Source organism: Coloeus monedula, assembly GCF_965178545.1.
Source record: "Coloeus monedula genome assembly, chromosome: 5".
Lineage (NCBI taxonomy): Eukaryota > Metazoa > Chordata > Aves > Passeriformes > Corvidae > Coloeus > Coloeus monedula.
The window spans coordinates 62,716,462-62,740,668 of record NC_138785.1 but is presented as its reverse complement, the minus strand read 5'-3'; the positions used below and the strand labels follow the sequence as shown (position 1 = coordinate 62,740,668).

The 24,207-nt window shown below is 38.2% G+C and overlaps 1 protein-coding gene across 2 annotated transcripts in view; it reads right to left on the bottom strand.

Moving 5' to 3' along the window:
* The window catches only part of STK32B (serine/threonine kinase 32B), a gene marked incomplete at both ends in the record, with an annotated part of 159,344 nt that overhangs the window by 10,949 nt on the left and 124,188 nt on the right, over positions 1–24,207 (bottom strand). For both annotated transcript variants that reach the window (XM_082281902.1, XM_082281903.1), the window contains 5 exons: positions 7,323–7,387; positions 8,121–8,252; positions 13,003–13,128; positions 14,259–14,375; positions 18,893–18,996. In XM_082281902.1, coding sequence (XP_082138028.1) covers positions 7,323–7,387; positions 8,121–8,252; positions 13,003–13,128; positions 14,259–14,375; positions 18,893–18,996 — 544 coding nt within the window. The remainder of the gene's footprint in view (positions 1–7,322; positions 7,388–8,120; positions 8,253–13,002; positions 13,129–14,258; positions 14,376–18,892; positions 18,997–24,207) is intronic.

Sequence of the window (24,207 nt, the reverse complement as noted above, 5' to 3'; positions counted from 1 at the left end):
ACACCACTAAAGTCAGTCTGGCTCTGCCTAATTATTTAGACCTGACAATAAATATTCTCAGGCTGGCATACGCATCTGGGAGGAGGCAGGTTCAGCCCTACCCTTCTCACAGCACCAGACTTCCAGGAATTAAAGGCTGTGAGCTGCCAGGGAGCAGCCACAGCCTGCACTCACCTCTCTGCAGGCTCATCTCTCTCCACCTATTCCTTATGCAAGATTTCTCTGCTCCAGTCCAAAACTTAGCTTCACATGAAGTCTGATTAACTGTGGAGCTCTTTCCTCCCCTGAAGGTGGACCCCACAAAAGGAGGCTGAGCCAGGAGTTCACCTGTGGTTGCACAGCATAACTTGCAGCCTTTGGTTAATCACCAAATCTCCCTGCACAATGTGTGGGAAAGGTGCTGCCTAACACAGGGATCCCCAGAAGCCACTCTACTGAACATCATTCAGGTTAGTCACTAAGGTGCACCCACAGCAGAAGCATGTATTGTGCCCCAGGTGGGACACAGGAAAATTACCTCCACATGGGAGGTCTTCCCAGGGGATGGGGGATGTGTCCTGGAACACAGCAATGGACAGTCTGAATCTTACCTAAATCTTTTACTGACCTAAGTCTGCATTTCTTTTCCTATTTCCAATAGTAGATATATATAGATAGATAGATAGATAAAGATATAGATAGATACAGATAGATATATATACACACACACATACTTGCATGTATGCATACATACACAGATATATATATATATATGTACATTTTACTGTGCAACCCTTGTGCTATTATGAAGATTATATGAAAATTGAGACCTTGTAATCTGTGAGAAGCCATAAATGCACAAACCCAGCCATTCTACCTAACAGAGATTCCCCTCTCTCATAGTGGCCCATTTCAGACACTAGTGCATGTTGTCGAAGAATGAGCTGAATGGAGACAAATGTCTGCTGTGGCATATCCCCCTCACTTCTGACATTTCCAAGTTTCCAGAACCAATAACTGCATCAGAGGCCTCACATCTCAAGGACCTTGATGGATCTTTTCCCATGAATTTCTCTAATCCTTTTTAAAATCTTTTTGTATGTTTAACATCCAAAGCACCACTCAGCAACATGCAATTCACAAAAAAGCACGGTTTGTTTTCTTTTAAACCTGCAGACTGATAACTTTGTGACCTTGGGTTACCACAAAGAGTGAATAATCATTGCTTAGTCATCTTCTCAATAAGTTTCAGAACATGTTATTATTTATCTAGTTCCTGTCTTTTCAGTTGCCTCTTCTCAGAGTTTAAATTAGTTCAAGTCTATTAAATCCTTCTACATGACCCATGTCATCCCCCTGGCCAATCCTGTTTTTCTTGAAACCTTTCTAAGTTCTTTGTAACTTTTTTGAGATATGAAAGCAGAACTGTACACAGAATGAAAGATGCACGTTTATGTATATGAACATATATTTATCTGTAGCTGTTTTTTCAGGTTTTAACATATCAGCACCTTTTAGTCTTCTGCTTAGCATTGTGCTATCCACAGTTTTTTCAAACTCTCTGTCCTTCATAACCGGAGTTAATTTTGAGTCTATCATCCTAAAGGTAAAGTTTAGATTTTCTTCTTCCTAATGTATTTGCATTTATCAGTACTGAATTTGAGCTGCCATTTTCTTACCCTGCAACTCAGAACCATGGCTATCATTATCTATTGCAGCTCTTTGCAGTCAGATTTAGTCGTGACTACTCTGGTATCATAAGTGAACTTTGTTCCCTCACCATTCACCTCCCTTCCCAATTCATTTATGAATATATTCAACAGATACATGGACATCAGAGGGACTGGCAGTAATAATGTTATCTCATTACTGGCTTGTTTCTGCATTGCTTCATCAACTGGCTCCAAATTGCTTTCTTAAAACAGGACAAGGATTTCAGTCTTCACAACTCATAATGATGACTCATAATAAGTGAAAATTTAAGTTAGTGTGGGACACAAAGAGAGATGAAGAGAAATCATGGAGGTAGTCCCCTATGGCAATGGAACAGTCATGACCTGCTATGCAGCCTTTATTTATCACAAATATGATTTGTCCCATGTAACCTGTTCAAAAAATTAAAATATTTGGTACTCAGAATTATACAGTTGTGCTTCCCCTCCAAAGTCTGAGATGTATAAATGAAGACTCCTCTTTCCTCTGAATTGACTTCCAATTAGTTTTAATGAGGTGTATTTCTGTTTAGTTTTCTGTGAGTAAAAACTAATTTCTGGCCTCCACTGCTGAGGATGTGCATGTTATCCTGACCTTTCCAGGACCACACTTCAACATGGAGAATGCTCTGACATATGCACCCCCATACAAACTTTCATTCCCAAAGTTGGATGGTCAAGTGTAGCCATTATAATGGTATCATTACTTGCTTGGGAAAACTTTGACCATTTTTCCTGGAAGACTTTTAAAATGAGGTTCCAGGTACTCATTAGCCTTTGTGGGTTTTTTCCCTCCATGAAACTGTGAAAGGAACACGTCATTGAAACAATGGCATTTGTCTGACCACTCCTTTCTCAAAAAAAAGTGAATTTGAAGGTATATCTGTAGAAAAATTACCAGTTTGGGCCTGCTACGCTCAAACTTCTAGGCAGCTTGGCTCACTAGGAAGAGAGTGACATTTGGATTGGCAATTCTAAACCAGCAACAGTGAGCAGGAATCAAAGGCAGACGTGAAAGGGCTCATGTGAGCAAGCAACAGTTATTACTGCCCAAACACAAACCAGGTTCAATCACATTCAGAAAAGCATCTTTCTAATTGCGAGAGCAATCTCCAAAAGCAGACATATCCATTTCAAAAGGGAGAAGAAAGCTTCAGTGAAAAGCTGTGCAACCACTTGAAATGCTCAGAAAGAAATGGATCTAAACTGAATTAAGGTCAGCAGAAGGGGCAAGAAAAGGAATGCAGCTTCATCCAAAAAGGATTCAGCTATTAGAAGGATTATGATAATATAAAGATCTCCAGAGATACCAAAGTGACGTAAAATACATATTAGAAAAGTACATTCAATGAAGTATACTGCAAATCATTATGAATATTCAATTTCAATCAAAATAAAATGAAAGAGAGTACTCAGGGACTCTGGATTTGAATCTGAAAAGACAATTAAAAGAAAAGAAAAAGAACTAAAAAGAGAGAGATAATAAATTTGATCCTATAAAAAATGCAGAGAATATTAAGTAAGCTTTTCACCTATGATATGGAAAAAAATCAGACAACGTGATTTTAAGCATCTTAATATGCTTAAAATATGCTCCCTCAAGTTTTGCTATTTATTCTGGGAACAGAGAGCTGTCTGTTCACCTCGAGCTGTTCAGGATCATTTATAAGAGAGCTAGATATGCTCAAAAGGTAGGAATGATAGCAGGAAAAGACAGAGCAATGTGCTTCAATTTGTGGCAGATTTTTTTTAGTGTGGAAGCATTGAACAAATACTGAGAAGAGGAATAAGGTGTATCAGTATCTTAGGACAGAGACAATTTTTCAGGGAGAAGAAGAGGCTCAGGAACCATAAGGGGTAAGAAATATGATTTCACTACAAGCAAGTATTGGGTCTATTTCTTAATTTCTGGTCATTTCAGGTTTTAGGTATTCATAAAGAGATGTAGTTGTATGTGAAGATCTGTTTAGTGATTACAGCACAAAAATAGCAAAATAATCTGTGCTTATCTTTTCAATAAAGCTACAAGAACACAGTGTGGATTTATCTGTACAATCTCCCCCACCACAGACACACACACAAAATTAAAAAAAGAAAATTTGAAATTGTAGCCTACAGCTTGTAAATGAGATCAAATTCTTGAAAAATTGCTGGCAAGTCTATGGGAATACACATTAAGATACTGCAGAATGTTTGGTGCTGCATTTCTGGATATAATAAAATATCTATATACAGAAAAGGAATTAAAACCAAAAAATAATTATTTTTCCACCAAAAGGAGCCAAACAGATCCCTGAAACCTACTTCAGATCATACTTTCCAGCTAATCAGTGTGTGGACTATTTGTATATCAGAGTTTATTTTGTTTATGTGTTCAAAACTAAGAGAATACATTGACACTTTTAAGAATAGAAAACAAGTCCTGCAAAAGGATCTTCCTATGTTGTTTTACTTTGCATCAGTGCAGTGAGTGCCCCTCTCTTGAAGGTACTGGAAGATAACATCACTGTGGACAGATGCCATACCCCCATGTCATATCAAAAGACACCCACACCCACCCACACCCACCCATACGCATTTTAATTTGTAGCTCACGCCCACTGAAATATTCAACAGAAGATGCCGTGTGATCAGGAGTGGGTAAGGGATGCATTTCTAACTTTTTTTACCCACTGCTGGCAATCACTAACATCATGTCTTTGTCAAGGAAGCCGTTGCTTAAAACATTCCTACAAATACCAGTTTTCCATTACTTAAATACAGAAAGCAATGGAATACAGAAAACGTGCACATTCTGTCTTTCTCTGTTAACTGAAACTATTAACGTACTTCAGTCTCTTCCACTATGTTTAAATTATTTTTATCATAGTGAGCCTTTTCTCTAATTCCCCCTGCTCCTCTTGCCTGCAATCTAAGAGTGTCTGATAGTCTCCTGAGTTTCTTGACAAGAAAGCAAGTATGACATATTGCAAGATTTGCAGTGTCTGTTGCAGGATGAAAGACACACAGTGGAAAAGAGGCACAATGTACAACTACCAGCAAGGCATTCAATAAAATCACACTCTGCTTTTCATACCAGATATTTTACAAGTATTGGATTGCAAGATATTGTGGAACTGGGATGGTTTAACATCACACAGTTAACTACATATTACTACCTGACTTTGTGTTGCTCAGATAGAAGCATCTGAAATTTTCCTTGAATCCTTGTAGTTTAGAGAGTCACATTTTTTCCCTTGAAAGACATGCTATTTTTTTTTTTTTCATCCTTTATTGGGATTTTTGTGGTGTTCTGTGACACTGAAGTAAACTGAGCAGAAGGCTTAGGTCACAATAAAATGTAGATTTTTGTTGCTGAATATAATGAATATCTATAGAAATATGCAGACAGTTTCAGCAGTTACTATGCAGAGGAACATGGAAGAATACCAAAACATCTGGCTGCTTTAATCTGATACTGATTTAAAGCCCTGTTTGGGGTTGACACCTAACCTAATGATACAATCACATATTAATAGGCATTGTGTTTGTGGGAACAAACAGTTCACATCTTTCAGCATCTGCAGCTGTTCCTAAGAACTTGATGGGCCATGTGGCTTTGGAAATCCATGTAAGCACAGCCTCAGCCTGTACATCCAGTCTCGAGGGCACAGAAGGTCTAAGGAAACCCACCCTGAGTTCCTCTGGTGTGTACTGTGTAGCTTCTTCTGGTATGATGGCATCTGTGCCTGCCATTGCTCCTATTTTGTTCTCATTAACCTGAATTCACTTTGCACTTCAAACATTTGACCTCTGCTTCCCCCCCAGTCTTAACATCTTTGTCTTTGGAAAGTATTACAGAAGTCTCTCCATGTCCTTCTGAAGCTATAATGCAATTTAAATGAGAAATTATTGTGATCTGGCTTTAGACAATGCAGGATCTGTTGTAGGTCTATACTAAATATTTTTCCATTACCTTGTCAAAGCCAACCAAGCAATGACCAAAACACATGCTTTTTTTGATTGAAGTGCATGTGGTTTACCTTTTGCTTCCATTTTACTGGTACTCAATTTAAACCTCTTGATCTCTCATCAGCCTCTCAGAGTTCTTTACAGCTTGTGTTGCTACTGTAGTTGTGCAATATGAAACAAATGAAAAAAATTTCCTATGCATAAAATGATTTAAGAATAACACAGTAAAATCATGACAAGAGAAATTGTTCAAGGTAGTGAACACACCAATGAAATTTTGAGTGTCTTACAAAATCTGGGGTTTTAACTTTTAAAAATTGCTGCATATTGGAACTTCTTGATGTATGACTCTAGAGTAGGTGGCATAATAATAATAGTAGTAATATCTGGAAATTAATTACTATTACACTATACTTGTGTGAATGGCTTCTAGAAAACTCATTAAATTGATTAATAAATGTAAAATTTTTCTAATCTTGTCATTATGATCTTAATAATTTTATTTTTGTGGGTTAAATTCAAAGTTCAAGCATTCAGTGGTTCAACTGATTCAGAGAATACACCAAGATGTTTCTGAAAACCTTCTATGGGCTGACTTGGTCTGGCTTCTCTTCTTTATGGTTTTTACAGAAACAAAAGGCTTTCTTGTGCTAGAGATCATGCAAAATAACATGAAGAATCTGCTGGACCTTCTTTTTCTTTCTAAGACCTTGTAGTTTCTGTGAGCATCAGTATCAATCATAGAAATGTCCCACAGATTGTAACAGGAAGAAGGGTATATCATGGCATAATTTCCTTTGTGCTATTGTGTGAACTGTACAAAGCCGACAATTCCTTTCCCAGTTTTAATTACAGAGACAGTAATTACCTGCATTGTATGCATTAATTAAAATAGTCACAACTTTTAAATTAATTTTTAACATCTCACAACTCTATTAGAAAGGCTTGCATATATAGTTAGGCCAAATAAAAACATGGAATATACTTGAATGAAATGCAATAATTTGGCCAAAGACACAAACAACTCCACTGTTATGAGGTGTATCTGCTAATACAAATGGGTTCATAATGACTGCAACTCAAAGGCAGTAAATTATGAAAAATGCAGTGCATTAATTGAACCAGGAAGATTATTGATATCCTTGGGAATCAGTCTTGTGCTTCTGACTAACCCTCAGATTACAAGTTCTTGCTTCGTGTCTGGTATAGGTGTAATACTTAGCTTTGCTGAAATAGTTAATGTTGAAATACACTTTTTTTTATTTTCCCCCAATAGTGGGGGAAGTATGAACAGTGTTTCCAAGTCAGAACAGTGCAGCTCGTATCATTAAAATTTCATGAGTTATGACTTCCCTTGGATTTGTCTGAATTGTGAAAAAGCAGTACCTTGTATTGTATTCCTCTGCTTAATTACTGGCATTTTCTCTGGGGAGTTCAGTAACATTTACCTTATATTTCTAACATACTTTCATCACAAGGTCTTCTGCTTGCTTGCAGAGAAGCAAGCACTACAAACCCATCCCACCAGAGACTGTAGGGGAAGAAATCAATGGAAATCCAGTCTTTTAGGCTCTGCTGCTGTGATCATTAATCACTTTTCCTTACACTGTGAGGAAAAAAAATAGTTCTCAATTTAATTTTAGTAGTGAGTGCTAAAGAGGCATTAAGAAATGCACTTACTTCTCTCTGTTGAATATGATGAATTCTTTCCTAACGGTTTCCAAGCACTGCTGCAGGTGTACGTTCTTTAAAAAACAGCATGAATAGGTTGATTAAAAAAGATGAGAAATCATAGACAAAAATCACACAAACACAAACAACACTGAACAAAAAGGCTTACGAATGAATACTATCAAGAGTATTTTGAAGACTCTTAAATTGAGCTGTGATAGCACAATCAATCTCATTCTTTTGGAAGAAGTTCCCTATAAAGAATTCCTGAGGATTTTTACATCTGATAGCTATACGAAGAACAGCTTGCACGAACATTCAAAATCATTAGGAGTAGCAACTTAATTTATGAAACCTCACTGAAATGATAATTCAAGTCTGGAAATTGTTATTAATTTTCTCAGTACTCTTGACTGTTCATACAATGCATCTTTCTACATGGGACACAGTCAAGAGTAAATAAAAAGCCTTTTCACTGCATACTTTTCATTTTTGGTAGTATTAGTGAATAAATACTCTTTGTAACTATTTGTCCATGTGTGGGAAGTGTTTTTGGCAACTGGAAACACTTTTTCATACTTTAAACGAGCATCTGTGCTAACCTTAAAAATTATTATAGCTTAAACATGTTATTATTTGACCAAAAAAATGGTTGCTTTTCATCTTGCTTTGGAGATGATTTATGCAATGTATGAAGTGACAGACAGAAAGGTTGAGTCTATTTTCAGAGGTGATAGAAGTGAACTGAGTTTGCCTATTCAAGTGTAATCAAAATGCCACTGACTGCAGTCACAGTCCCCATCTTACCAGTGGGCAGGTTTCCTTGGCTCCGTCTTTGGATTTGTTTTTGGCAAGTCGCTTTTTCTTTTTATGGAGAGGCTTGGACTCTAAAATCATTTCTTCAAGTTCAAATGTGGGATCACAGTTCAGTCTTCCTTTCTGGTACAAAAGGATTCAAAGTTACTCTTTGAAGCATTGCTGTGGTTTTTTAGTTTGCTTGGCAAGTGTTAATAGCAGTAATAATGAACCAGCTCCTCAATCACATCTGTAAAATGAAAACTGTCTTTTTAGGCCTGGAGTGATGCTCGAACTCTAAGTAAGGGAGATAAGATAAAAATCATATTATATAGCAATTATAAAGAGTTAGAACCACTTCCTAGTTATAAACAGATAAACTCCTAGAGTGACTAAAGTTATGTTTCCCCAGTGAGAGAGATTAATCTGGTCCCGGGTCTTCATGAGAATATCAGTTAGTGCTGTAGAGCGTAAATGGCACCTGTAATAGTGCAAAAGAGATGGGGAGTGCCTCTAAGACCTTGTTGAAATCTGATTTTCTGAAGTGTTACTGTGGATTCAGTTACTTAGATGCTGTCCATGAGAACAAAGGAAGGAGCAGGCCTGTTTTGGTTAGCAGCATATATTAAAAAAATTGATTCACAGTATTATAGAATCCCAGGCTGGAAAGGATCCCAAGGATCATCTGGTCAAACTTTTCTGGAAAAAATCACAGTCCCCAGTCTGGACAAGACAGCCCAGCAACCTGTCCAGCTGAATCTTAAAAGTGTCCAGATTTGGGGAATCCACCATTTTCATGGGCAGATTATTGAAATGGCTGATTGTTGTTATGAAAAATTTTGCTCTTATTTCCAGCTGGAATCTTCCCAGGAGTAACTTGTACCCAATATCCCTTGTCTTCTCCATGTGACTCCCTGTAAAAAGGGAGTCTCCATCTTTGTAGCTAACCTTTAAATAATGGGACATGGTGATAAGGTCTCCCCTAATCCTTCTTTTCTCAAGGCTCTACAAGCCCAGTTCTGTCAGCCTTTCCTCTTATGGCCTGTTTCCCATTCCTCTGATCATCTCTGTGGCCCTTCTCTGGACTGACTCCAGCCTCTCCACACTTTTTTTTGTGTAGTGTGGACCAAAACTGAACACAGTATTTCAGGCATGGCCTGTCAAGTGCTGAGTATAGTGGGCAATGACTTTTCCTCTGCTGGTGATGCCCTTGTTGATGCAACTCAACATCCCATCATCTTTCTTTGCCGTGGCAGCACCCTGGTCACTCACATTGAGCTTGCTGCCCACCTGGACGTCCAGAGGTGCTGGAGCTGTTCCCCAGCGGGGTAGATCCCACCCTGGGCTACGTCCCTGGATTATGCTTCCCAGGTTTAAGACCTTACACTTGTTCTTGTTGAACTTCGTAAGATTCTTGTTAGCCCACTTCTCCACAGGTCTTCCTGCAGGGAGGTTCTCCCAAAGTGTCCACTTCCCCACTCAGTTTGGTATCATCAGGGAACTTCCTCAGAGCACACTTCCCATCATCTACATCACTTGTTAAGGTATTAAACAGTGTTGGACCCAATATCGATCCCTGGGGGCCCCACTTGTGACAGGCTGCCAGTTGAAAAGGAGCTGTTTTCCACCTCCCTCTGGGTGCAGCCCACCAGCCAGCTCCCCACCCATAACATGCATCACTTGTCTGTACCATAACACGATTTCTCCTAAAGGAGGCTGTGGGAAACTGTATCACAAGCCTTGGAGAAATCCAGGTAAATAATGACCACCACTTGCCCCATATCAACTGAGCAGGTTCCTTTGTCCTTGAGTATGATCAGGTTTGGAAAGTACCTTTTGTCCTTGGTGAATCCTTGGCTTTTCCCAATTATGGGCTTCATTCTAGTCTATTATTCTTTTTCTATTCTATTCACTTTATTAAGATTTTCCTTACCCATTACACACATTACTTAAATATTTTGGATTCTCCATAAAAAAAGTTATGTTAATTTGTGATGCATGATGCAAATTTTAAGGTTCTTTAAATCTTAAAATACAAGGAAGTCCTTTAAAAATTTTGTAGATTTTTTTTGGAAGTCCAAAAAAAATTTCCGAAAGATTTGAATTGTGTTGTGGAAGATGCTAAAAGCAGCCTGTTTTCTTCTGGGACTTCTGAAAGTTCAATCACACCATTGTCACTGTCAAGGTGGAAGTACTAAAATGAGTCATATATGGATGACAGATATTTTTAGTAACCAAAACCACCAAGCAGTAAAATCACATCAGAAATTACTTGTATAATTTGTGGTATCCTACAATGAAACATTTTGTTTAGAGATCACTCCATCGTTTTTGTTCCTAGTGAATTCTGTATAGTCGGAGCATAATATTTACATATCTGATGCCTTTTCCTGCATATTATCCAGACAGCTTTAGTAAAATGTATTTGGTTTTTATTTATGGCAATTTATAGTTTGTTTATATTTATTAATAAATAAATATTTATTACCTTAGGTTTCATTAATATCAGTTTCTTTCTTGACAATGTATAGTTTTGAGATTTGTGTGACTACTTAAAAAATAGATCACTTTAATTCTGAAGCTTTAAAAATAAAAGTAAATTACATTTTAAAAAACCGTACTAATAATTTATGACTCCAAGCTGAATATGAAGAAACTAACTAAGCCATAAAGAAACACATGTGCTAGTTAAGTAAGAACTATGTTTATGGAATCAAACTATAAGGGAGAAACTAACCTATGGGATATTGCTCCCACGGGCCTCCCATGTGCCCTCTTAGCTGCAGAAGGCAGACAAGCTCCTGACAGTCATGGCAAGCTGTCAAAATTTGTAAAGCTCTCTACTTTCAAAACACTCCACAGGTCACAGGGCCCCAGTTCGCCCTCTCATCAAAGGCTGAAAAACAAGAAATATTTTGTTGTGTGGCCCCAATTAATCAGTGAAAATTTTGCTGGTGCAACAAAGAGAAAGTTCCTGGAAAATGTGTGACCAAACTTGGTCTCATGAAACAATAAAGTTTCTATAAAAAGAAATATTGTGCTAGAAAAGACACTTTGATTCCCATGTCACTTTTTTTCCTGACACACTTGATTGACCAGGTGAAACGAGCCCTGGTTGATATCAGACTCTTCATGAAAGAGTCTGATAGAGCTTGTAATGGGACTTTCATATTAATCTGGGTAGATAAATGAAACATTTTACTCCTATTTCCTTTTAAATGTAGAATATTATTTTGCTTCAAATAATACAGCTTTTCCCTTCAGTTTTATAGATGCCTGCCAAAACACAAATAAGGTGAATCCAAATGTGAAAAGAAGAGCTGTCTTTGCAGAATCTGAGTCTCTCTTGGATCCCCAAGTATGTTGTACCTTTGGATATGGGGAAATGGATCTCCCTTTTAAGATACTGTGTTGTGAAGTTTTCCACATGCTGACAGTTGTGGATTAAACTTTTAGCTGGGAGTAGGAGGTCTAAATAATCAGTTGAGTTCTGTCTGAGAAGTCAGTCCACACCTCTGGTATCTCAAAGAGCAGCTTGAACTTGAAAAAAGGAAAAGAGGAAAGTCAGTCTCCACTCATCTTGCAGATCCACACCACCAGGAGAACGGAGTTTACAGTCCACCAGGCCAGGAAGGAGCTTTGTTCTGCAGTGCTTTGCTTAGGGCAGAAGCCTGAGAGAGTAGAGGGGAGGTTCCTGGCATGGCATAGCTTAGACACGAAGTAAGAGGGAAAGACTCCTGGCCTGACAGATATGACATTCACCTCTCCAACTTTCATGTTGCACTAGGATTGAGCTACAAAATGAAAGGAAGGAATTTCCCCGCAGGTGAACATTGTCCTGAGCGCCTGTACAGAGGGGCGTGCCTTTCCCTTCTCCTGTTGTGCTAGTGTTATACCTGCCATATTCCTGGTCTTTCCCCCAGTTCCCTGAGGGAGGCCTGCTTGCCCACCCACAGCTTTCTTCTCCTGTAGGATGCTGCCTCCAGAGAGGCTCTGGTCAGGTGCCAAGAAGCCCAGCAAACACTGCCAGCAGTGTCTTGGCAACCCACCTGTCTACCTTTGCTCCATTAGGCAATGTCTCTCACCTTCAGCTTCTGAAGCATTGGGTCCTGTCCCCATCATGTTTATGATGGACTCTAATGTGCACCTGGATGAAGACAGGGTCTATCTATTCCACCTTCGTCATCTTTATTTCCAGTTGCATAAAAAAACCCCCAGCAAAACAGAAACTAACCTTGGTATGCTACAAATATGTTGTTTGGAGAAGAATTATAGTGTGATATGACTGAAAAAAGTGAAGAAGCATGTTAACACCACAGTCATTGCTTTTTATTCATGGCCTTCAAATACATTTAACTTGAAAATGATGAAAATGGAAATACCCAGAAAACACCAACAAAATGAGACTACAGTAAAAAAGAAACCACCAGATTCCCTCACACATCTGAATGTTTTATTGTCAGAAACTGTCACAAAGGAAATAGGTCAGCCTTTTGGAACACTATTTTTTAAGTGAAAAAGTAGCAGCATACTGGGATGTCAAAAAGTTTTCCAAATGTTATTTAAATGCCTGACTTTCACAGCCACACAGTCTTCTTGGTTTTCTTTGTCTCAGAGTTAACTCTGACAATCGTTTGCTCTAACAGCGGAAATGCAAAGTCTAGAAAAAGCTTTCTTTTATTTGAAAGGGAACGAAAAGTGAACCAAGGTTAATTAGTTTTTTGTTGTGATCTATTGAAATGGGACGAATTTTCCCTTAGCTGTGACTGAGTAAATGAAAGTAGAATCCAAAGTAAATTGCTGAAGACCAATAAATACAAGCATAAACAAGTAAAATAGCAGTGATAACTAAAGTCAGAATTTACAAACATATTCACCTGGAATATCGACTTACGTTAGGAACAAAGCCCGGGGTCACAGCTTTCTCTAGAACAGCATCCCAGTTGACGTCAGCTAGGTATGGAGAGTTTTGGATGTCTGCAAGGCTTGAAAGGCGGCACTCTGGGTCCTTAGTGAGGAGCTGTGATCAAGCACAAGGCATTTTCTAAGGGACTGGATGCCATATACAAGAGTAAATGTATCACACACATAATTGTAGGATACATATTTTTAAGTAAGAAAATGGCTAGGGAATCTTCTGACAGATGCTAGAAGTCCCAATTAAAAAAAAAAATTAAAAGTAATAACTCATAGGGTATGGGTATAATTTAATTGCCCCCAGATGGCTGCTGCAGGCATGAAGTGTATAAATGCATTAGCAACAAAAGTCTGTTTACAAATACACAAGAGTCTGAGCGAAATGAGACATCATAGTGCAACACCACCCAACAATTTGTATTTTGTATTTAATTTTTTGGACAATAAAGTTACACTGAGCATCCTGGCAGCAATTAAAATTATCCACCTCACTTCTCTTATCTATTCAACACTAGATTGTTAATTGCTTCAAAAGACATATATTTTTTATTACTCTATTCAAACATTCACCAATATTTCCTGTTCAAGTGTCAATATTGATGATCTGAAATATCTAAAATAGACAGATTATCTTTGCAGTGTGGCCAGACAATTAAAGCAAACAAAACCCTGGGATTTTAGGAAGAAAACAATTTTTAGGGTCGGATGCATTCAGAAAGAGCCCTCTCTTGTAGCTTAGCAACATTTACAGCAAAGTGGCTTGACTTTTGTTGTTGCCACTGTAGCAACGTGGGACAGGAAGAGATACAGCCATTTTAATTTCTAATCTCCCTTTCTGGAAACTGCAGCAGAAATTCAGAGGGCAGAGTGGTCCTTCCTTCCCTGTCCCACTTGCATATCCACAGCTGGGGGGGAAATGGGGCCAGGGCACAGAGGAGGAATTACTGACCACCAAACTTTTACTATCACTTGTGAATCAGTTCCAAAATAAAAGAAATATTAAATTTTTACTTCTCTGAAGCCATGAAAAGCCTGAATCCAAGCCTAAGAATAAAGCACCTTCTGAAGAGAAAATACTGCACCACTCACACTCAGCCTAGAAATAAGCCATGCTCTCTCAACCTTGAAATGTCGACTACCTAATGTGTGTGCTTGTCTAATGCCTTTTCCAGTATTGGAGGGGCTTTTGGAAGAGAAGAGAACAGAGGACAGAAGGTATTTGTGCTTTCTTACCTTTTTCAGTAGTGCTATCATGCCCTTGCACCACGCAGATGAGTAGTGAACTCTTTCCATCTTGAACATGTTGAGTATCTCATCAATGGGGGTGGCTGAATGAATTTCATAGGGCCTCTGGGATAAAGTTAAAACAAAATCAAGTCAGCAAGAATGGATAAAAGAGTGCAGACTATTCACATTTTCCTGAGCTCAGTATTGTTTATCTTAGAAATACCAAAACCACGAAAACATCTTATAACAATTTTGAGTCCAATCCTTTGCGTGTGTGCTTTTCTTTGGTTGTAATAAATATAATTACTCATAGATGCATTTCCTTTGCAAATGTTTCTCTCATGAAAGGAAGTATCAGTTCAAATGAGATGAATAAATAATTTTGAACCTAGGACATTCTATGTGAAATGTGGATTATTTACTATTTTTTGGTTGTAGTACCAGTGATCAGTTCTGGTAACCTAAACTGACTAAATCAAAAAGAGGTGGCTGAAAGGAGCTTTGTCATCCTGATTTTACTGAGTAGTAGATAAAGAAAGTAAAAAATGCTTACAAAAGTCTGTGTCAGAATCACAGTAAAAACGAAGACTCCCAATCCTTCTCCTTTGCCCTTGTTTAAAATCCAAAATTTACTCATTATATGGATCTGCTGTCATGTGTTTGCAGTGCCTAAATTCTTCTATAGATGAAGAAAAGCCCCAGGCTTTGCAGTGCTTTGTTCATGAAGTTTGCTCTGATTTATCTTTTATAAAATGCAGAATTTGGAAACAAAGGCACTACATATAAATTTATATTCTTGTCATTTTCTGTGCACATACTTGTATGTTTGAAGCAAGTTGTTATAATTATAGTGTATTTTTATAACCAAGGACAGCGAGTGGATTGTTTGTGAATTAAGTTGTACCCAGCAGGTGATAAATATGTGATATGAGATCTGCAGCTAAATGCCATCCTAGCAGCAGTGTGCAAATTAATGCATCATAATTCATAAACAAAATAGAGTTACCTATTAATCCATATCCTGAACAGCAAAGGGCAGACACTCATTATCTTGACTAAGAACTGAATCATGCCGTGACTTTTGCTAGTATGTACTGGTAAAACATTATAATTTAAGAATATTTCTAGGTGTTAGTTATCTAATCTGTTAAGGACTTGGAGTCGGTCTTCATAAAGACCCAGGACATATTCTTATTCTGGGAAGATTAATGCACATATTTAACTTTTAACATATGTATGAAACCAAGTCCATTCCAAGGCACTGGGGTGTTCTAAAAATAAGTTCAAGGAGGGCTTAAATCTTTTTGCTTTGATTCACATTAAGTTAGCCTGTTGTCATTTAGCTATACCATGTCCATATGAATTCAACAGGACCTAAACGTCTGCTCTAAATACGTCATTTTCTTGAATCAGTTTCAAAATTGTCATTAGAAATAGTCTGTCATGCTTTTCCCTACCTGTGGCAATGTTGCCATAAAACAGTTATTAAAAATGAAGCCTTGACATGCTTTCTGTCACCTAGAAGTAACCTACTGCTGACTTAACTTGATATAAAAATGTGGTCAATAGGATCATTGAGGCAGAATGTACACCAATTGTTGAAAATGGCAGTTAACTCTAAAAATAGCAATTATAAGGAATTGTGAATCATGAAAAGTTTTTCTGTTAAGGATATTTCTGTCCATGCCTTTTTCCTCACAGGAAAATCTCTGAAGTTTACCTTATTTTCAAGACTATTAGCATTCTGCCCTCTTGATTTTTTAGATTTGCAGAGATTTTAAATATTGTTATTAGTTAATTCAAACCATAAATGGCCATTATAAGTTTGGTCTTTTGAGGCTCTTCATACCTCTATCTCCCCTGTTTTTCAGCTATTCAATCCACTTGAGTGTCCTATCCCTTCAATTCTATTTTGTGAAAAAAGAAAAAAAAAATCTGGTTTGCTTTTGTTCATGGTTTTTTATCAAAGTTTGTTGTAAATTGGTCACATTGCAGTGAAAGTCAGAACCTGGGAATCCCACCTACTATCTCATTCCTTCTCTTTGTCTCTACTGAATTCATGGTATATACATGTCTTGTAGCATTTTAGCAGTTGTCTATAGCTCAGTAGCAGATTGTCACGTGGCAGTTGGCAACAGGCAGTTTAATTACAGTTTAATTTCATGGACTTGGTGAAAAGATCGATGTCTGATGCAAGGCTGTATGAATTTGCTTTTTTCTTGCTAGGTATTTTATTAGCAGTTGGGTAAGGAGAAAAATTAAAGGAGAAAAACTAGTGAGAAATGTTAGCTCTGCTGTGGATAACCAAAAAATGGTGCAGACAGCTCTGTACTGGACACAACCTGCTCCTGTAGCTACAGCCTCATTTCCAGCACAGCATTGTTTTAGCTGCCCAGCACTAAGAAGCCAGACATGAGAGTGGCTGGAATGCCTTGAGCCCCCTGAGCAGTAGAGGCAAATAAAACCAAAAATTTTCAGCTCAATGACAAACAACTCATTTTTGCTCATTTTACTTTTACTTATCACCTCTTGAATTCAGATTGCCAGCATCATACGCTATGCACAGCTCCGAGGTGGAAAATCAGATTTGTGATGTTCCTTATTTCTAATGCTCCTTCCTTGCTTGCCTGCTGCCTTTCCCATGCAGCAGCAGGCACCAGGCTCCAGCTGCAGACAGCCCTGTGTCCTGTGGCTCTGCCCTGTGCCACAGCCTCCTCTCTGCCCAGGGCTGCTGCTGCTGGCGCGGGTGGGCTGCTCCAAGCGCCCACCCATGTTCTGGGTGGCAGTGGGGCTGTTTCCTTGCTGTGGGACAGAGAGCTGTGGGAGCCTGGAGGAGCAGGGGCTGCGTGCCTGCAGCTTTAGCTCGCAGCCTTGTGTGTGCAAAGTGCACCTTCGTGGCCATCTGCACGGCGCTGCTGCCCCAGATGGGCCTTCGGAGCTCGCGGCTGTTGAGACAGCAGCGTGCCTCGGGTTAAGCACATTTCCTCAACCCACTGCTACTTCTCTTGTCATCACTTGTCAGTTTAGGCCTTGTCTAGACTAGAAAAATTTAGAAAATATTCACCTTTTCCTTATCCATAGAGTGGTGTGCGCTGCCAAGCCATCCTCTGGCTTGCTCAGCAGCCAAGAGCTGCTCTTCAGGAGAAAACAAGCAGCTGACTTGGTTGACTTGAGCAGGTACAGATGGCAATGTTTTTATTAAAAAAAACCAAACAAAAAAATTGATTCAGTCTCAACTTTGCTTTGTTTGTGGCCAGATTGACTTAGTCACGAAAGACTGTATGGATGTTGGCAAATGGATATTAGTCTACGTAATTTTTCATTTATTAAAGTGAATTTGTCACATTAAAGTGATCTTTTGTGATTAGTCTTGGGAGTTCAGCTTTCATTAACAATCATTCATTGTGCTCCTTTCTTAGAGACACTCAGTGGTGAAAGGGTTGTTATAAAACCATCAGGATGTTCTCTAAATTTACTGTAAGTGCAGCTAGAACTACCGTCTGTGACTAGGATTGAGGATGTATTATCCTTATCACTGCCAGACTTTAACTTCTCCATTCCAGAAAGAATGTCAGCCTAAAAACTGCCTGACGTTTGAGAATTATGGTAGAGAAAAATTGATAATAATTGTTGGTTTGTTGTTTTTGTTAAGAAAGATGTTTAATGCTCCTCTGCTTTGAGAGCTGAAACAGTCTTTGCATGGGAGAGATCTTTGTCTCAGGAGCATAACTTTTTCTATTTCTGTGAAAATACAAAACAGATTGGCCAAATTTTAGGCCTTTGAAAAATTAAATGCTGAAGCAACAATATGCAGACACTCTCAAATTAAGTCTTCCACCAAAAAGAGGAAATAACAATTATTCTTCATTTCTATTTTCTTTTTTCTGTCATCCTACATGAAATTGTGAGATCTTTGTGGGATGGATTGTCTGGCAAGACAAGGTAGCAGAACTGTGTTAGTGTCATAATATAAAAAATACTCCTTCCCTTTTAAAAAAGCATACTGCAGTGCAATAAAATCCTCTTTCCAAAACAGGAATGAAAAATAATTTTAAAACCCTCAAACAGCTACTTTAGCTATGTCATCTGAAATAGTATCTAAATTAGTGTTTTCCATGGGGAATAGCAAATATTTAAGCAACTGACTGAAATCCTTTGAACCAAAATGGAAAAGAATTTTCCATTATCTTCTGTGATATTTGACCATGCTCAGGAAGATTTTTCATTAAGCTTATTCACATAATTGATTAGATAAGAAACAAATGCACTGGCAGATAAGCATTTTCTATAGCTGGGCCAAGCATCTTAGGATATTGCATTAGGTTTCTTACAGTATTAGCCAAGACAATCAAAGATAAAATAGAGTCTGGAGTAACTCCTATTCGAAAAAGAACACCATTGTTTGCAATTCAGCATTATAAAGAAGCCATTTAACATAAGGCTTTTCCTTAGCCAAACTGAGGCAAATTTTCATAATGTATTTGAGTGTGGGGTGAAACTTTCCCAAGAGTGTTTTCAGCTGGAAAAGAATCAAGACAGCATTCCTGACGTGGACCTCAAATTTTATCCTGAAGAGTGCACTCAGTGGCACTGCAAACTTGAGGCTTCTGTCAGATAACAACAAACTCCATCATTCTTACCCAACCCCTCAGTAATTCATATGCTGTAATTCCTAGAGACCACCAGTCTACTGGGTATGAGTATCCTGGACCTCCATCCATAAAAGCCTGGAACACTTCGGGAGCTAAAACAGTAAATGAAATCAAACAAAAAAGCATTTCATTAAGGTTACACTACAGATATTATTTCACAGCTGAAAAATTATCAAGGACTCAACAAACTGGAATTAAATAGACCTGGAAGAACAGTATTTTCAGGATGTAGTTTCAGTGCCTTGTTTTACTGATAAAAAGCAACCTTCACCAGTCAGGGTATTTCAAAAGTCAGTAATTTCATATGTTAATTCTTACCTGATTAATTGAAGTTTTAAGCTATGTGAATAAAAATAAGTAATAAGAGGGGAATTCTTGATCTGAAGTGTGACTTAGAAAGTTTAAGGTAAGGTAAACATTTTATGGGAAAAATATCTGCAAGTGAGGTGGTTCTTCCTGATTGATGGAGATGTTGAATAGAGTAAATCTCATCCTTCTTCTCCATTTGGGTAGAACTAATCAGACAGGTTTAAAAGTATTCAACATAGGAAAATGGTACTTAGAAATCCTGACACTGATTTTATGATGTGAGAAACTGTGATGACTGCAAGAAAACCCACTGTCAATGAAGCAATGACTTCCATAAAAGTAACTTTTGTGGAGGAAAAGAAAAGGTATTTTCAAAACAAGGATCCACTTGTCTAATTTCAGGAAAAAACTTGTACTAAATAATGCTACTGTAGTCTCTTCAGAAAACCAGACATAAATAAGAGTGCATATGAAATGAAATGAAATGAATACTCAGTCATGCTTTTCTAATGATTTAACAGCAGAATCTTAGTGCACTTTGTGAAAACAACACTTTCACTGGAGATTTTCTAAACAACATTGTCCCCAGCCATAACATCATGCTAGATTACAACTACCATGTGAGCCTCTTCTGGCCATGGTACCGAGTCTAATGTACCACACTACCCTCTGATTACCATGGCCTCACTTTGTGATGTGCACACTGCAGTGAATGATGTGCTCTGGTCACACTTACTTCTGACTGGCAGTTTGGGATTTCACTATTTAAGGCATTTAGAGAAGCACCTTTAATAAATGGAAAGGCATTCCTTTTAGAGGAGTTTTTGCAGCCCTTGAGTTATGGATGGCAACCTAATAATTTACAACTCCAGACCTGACTTCAGAAAGTCTTCAAGAGCCAAATATAATACAAGAGTTCAGCATGGCAAAACTCTAATCTGTAGAATAAAAAGCAGTGAATGTATGAAAGTAGTCTTATACTCTTTGGCCAGCAGGACCATGTCTAAACACATTTGGTATGAGATCTGCAGGCACCTAAATAAACATTTTTGCTAGGATACATGTGTTTGGAGAATAGATGACCAGTGGATCTCTGTCAGAGTAAAACTTGTGCTGTGATCCAGTATGACATCAATCAACAATTCCATAAGAGTCATTACACTGAGTTAACTCTGTCTCACCTCCAGATGACATAGCTTCCCTTGGCACGCTATATCTTCGTGTGTATTTCAGCTCTTGTTTGCATGCTGCTGGTGTGCAGGCACATTTTACAGGTGTGCAGTCTATCAGATAGGTCCTGAGAGTGTAAGCAGGACTCTTTTTATTACTTGAATGGATGGATGAACTTAAATTGCACATTAGGCACCAAACTTATATTTTGAATATCACCACAGGCACCTTGTAGTGAAGGTTTGCTTGATTTAGCCCCATTTGTTATGGTTTTTGCCCACCGTGCCTAGATGACGTACAATATTTCATTACAGAAAATAGCCTTTTGGCATTTTTACTGAGCTGTGTAGGTATAATATTGGTTTCACTATTTCTTTTATAGCTTTAACATTTTAATAATGAGACAGATCACTATCTGATTTCTGTGAGATAGAGGTGAAAGTACTTTATTGATGCAACCTGACATTGCCAGAATCGTGCAGCTGTTTTGCTAATTTAGTGACTGAGCAATTGACTTACACTGTATTTTATTTTCTTGTTCTAAAAGTTTCAAGGTCAAATCATCCTACATTAAGCAGATCAGCAGAAAATGCTTTCTTTTGCCCTGGAGTTTTGAAGCTGTTCTCTTACCTTAAGCCAATGGCATTCTTAGGTCAGAATATGAGCAGTTAAGGTCCCAATTTTTAAAGCAGATAGCCCCTTTTGCCCACTTTAACATCATTATTTCCAGTCCACCTGGAATGCCTCCCTGCATTCCACCAGCTCCAGTGAAGCAGTTGTAAACACTCTCTTCCTGTGAGGTGGGGGACTGGCAGAGGGTGCAATATAATTTGCAGTATCCTACATACAGGTTTTTTTCTCAGGGTGAAATCTCAACGATGTTGAAGCCAAAAGACCTTTCTCTAGTTTGACGAGGCTGTTAAACACCCATTTCACACTAAGCTTGTGCTTAATGTGTCTAAAAGTTTTTCTGAATGGAGACATTAGGTGCGAACAAAGGGCTCCAGGCTGTGTGCAGACTTCGGGAGTTTGCCTGCTCATTCAGAGAAAGCATGATCTTACAGAAAGACAGCACACCCTCCAAATCATGGAATTAGCCAAGCTCTGAAGAACTAGAGATGTGAAATACATGACATAACACTAGGTTTTGCTGTAAGAAATAACTGTGCCAGGAGAACCAATTCAGAGTGCAAATTGGCTAGGATAAAAGCAAATAAAAATTCTGAAAGGAGGGATGAAATTCTGATTGAATTTCTTTAACATTGTTACTTAAATAAGCTACCTGTAATCTTTTAAAATTTGAACTTGATCCCAGGCTCATCTTGGACAGCCATCCTGCAGATTGCTCTGGGTAGATTCTTCCAACGGATGACCAAATTTGAGCTTGCCAGCTTGGAGCAAGGGCAACAGCTGTGATGTGTGCACCCTTTGTGAAGATAACCTCTCTTGCCATAACAGACTTAGGATGAGAAGAATACTTCATCTTTTACCCCCATGCATCTACACAGGCAGTATTCTGCCTTCGAGAGTTTGTGTCAACAAGAGTGAGAGTACCTGCAACAACAAGAGTTTCAGACCTTTTCCCTCTAGCAGTTTCTACTGAACAAAGGCTTTTCAGGAAAATAAATGGGTTTAATAATGGGTTTGATCCTGCAGTTTGTTTTGGCTGAGAGCTGTAGTTCCTATCACAGGCACTTAGGCGGAACGCAGTAGATGTTTGCATGGCAATAGCACAACTTTTAAATAGCGAAGCTAAATCAAATAATAGAAAGTCTAGCATCAAGAGTGAATTCAAAGAAAAGCTGAGAAGTGTTGCAATTGGTAGATCCCACAGGTCCTCACAGCTTCCCCTGACCTAATTTCTTTCATATGATGGAGAACTACATATTCCTAGAGCTGCCTGAAGAATGACTCAACAGCAGGAACCTGGTCCAGCCTCACTGCTCACCCTTTGAGCAGAGCTGGGCTAGAGGCTCCTGGGGCCCCTGCTATCACAAGCCACCCCACAGTCCTGTGATCCTAATGAAGCTCAAGCAGCCAGCTCCTCACAGCACATCTGAGTGGGATGACAGAGGCATCTGAGGCCAGAAAGCCTCAACGAGGTCTTTACAGCTTCTTCCTCTTGGCAGTCATCATTAACTGCATGGGCTCTTCACCTCTGCTCAGACACCCAGAAAACCTGGCACCCAGAGTACGGGGAGCTTCTAAAGTCTGCAATTCAATAGTAATGCAGTCTTCTTGTTTGGGTTATTGCTTTTCACGGTTTCAGAAGTGTGATCTGACACCTTTCATGCAACTTTTTGAAAGAAAAGTTTCTTTGACAAAGAAAAACCCTTTAAATACCAAAGCCATTCCAAGGTGGGACATCTGTACTAATTTTAACAGAGTAAACAACAAAATCAGGAATGTGTCTGTGTCTTATATAACAATGAGTAATTGCACATCTTTAACTTTGGCAACTAGCCAAAGTTGTTTCTTTTCTGCATCTGTATTTTTCTCTTAATAATACACTTTCATGATTTTATTGTTTATCTGCTTTGCTTTCTTGAAAAATTACATAAACAAATCCACTTTTGTACTGTCTTGTGTGCTTCAGTGCATTTCTTGCAGTCTCCGATATAAATTTCCAGTCAAGATTTCTTTCCAACTAATAAGTTAAAATAAATCCTCTTCAGAGAGGTGTGTTCTGATGCTCTTGCACAGTATCTTTTTAGTAATACAATATTACTGCAGACTGTAGGAAGTAAATAAATGGTTATTTCTCTGTAAAATAAAACCATACTAGGGGACAACATATGAAAAAATTGAATGTGAAAGCAAATCTAGTGGGTCTGCACCCATCTCAGAAGCAATGGCTTATTGTGATATCCTTACTCCTGTTCTGTAGGTTTGTGCAAAAGGGGGTAATTTCTGGCAAATCCATTAATGTACATAACTATCCACTGGAATTTTCATAGTAGTCTGCAATGTGAATTATGTAGACAATGCATCTCATACTGTATACATATTTTCCTAAAGATCTGTAACAAAAATAAAGTTATAAAAAAGAAAATGTCATGTAGCTGGTAGGTAATTATCTACCTTTATTTGTGGAAAGGTATTAGTATCTGACAATGTGATTCATGAGCTTGAAATTAAAGAGAATATCAATGTAAATGCAAACAATGCTACACCAAATTTTCAGTATTCTTTCCTATTGTAGAAGTCCATTTTGTACAAAGAATAAAATGTTTTGAGTACGGTTTCTGAAAATCTGCTGAGTACTCATTGGTATCACAACTTCATAAATTGTAAGTGCTTTGGATCTCTGAAATTCAGACTATGTTTAATTTGGTGCTAAAAGGTGAGTTTGAAAATGCTGACCATGATAAAATGATCAATTTGAGGTCTATCTCTTGGTGTGGCTGGCAAAAAGAATAGCTGCTATTGTTTCTGATGGAACATCTACATACAAACAAATCTGTCTATTTAAGCAATAACTTACTAGTCAGTCTTGCAAGATAGATTACTGTAAAGAGCTCACTGTCCATTAAAAGCTAAATGTTGCCAATGACAGCTGGTCATCAGTTCCTGCAAAATGCCCTGTGCCAGTGTTATCAATAGGAGAAACTGAAAATGAAACAAAGAATTAAACCCTAGTGGTTTTGTCTCTTTTTTTTTTTTTTTTTGAATGATCCATTTCAGGTGGATATGTCCAAAACATTTCTTAAGAATGAAATCCCTGACATTGCTCATCCAGTTGTCTAGCTACAGCTCTCTGAAGTCTATTTGTATCTCAGCAGAGACCCTACTTGCCAGTAAGGGGAATCAGAGGTTTGTGGTTT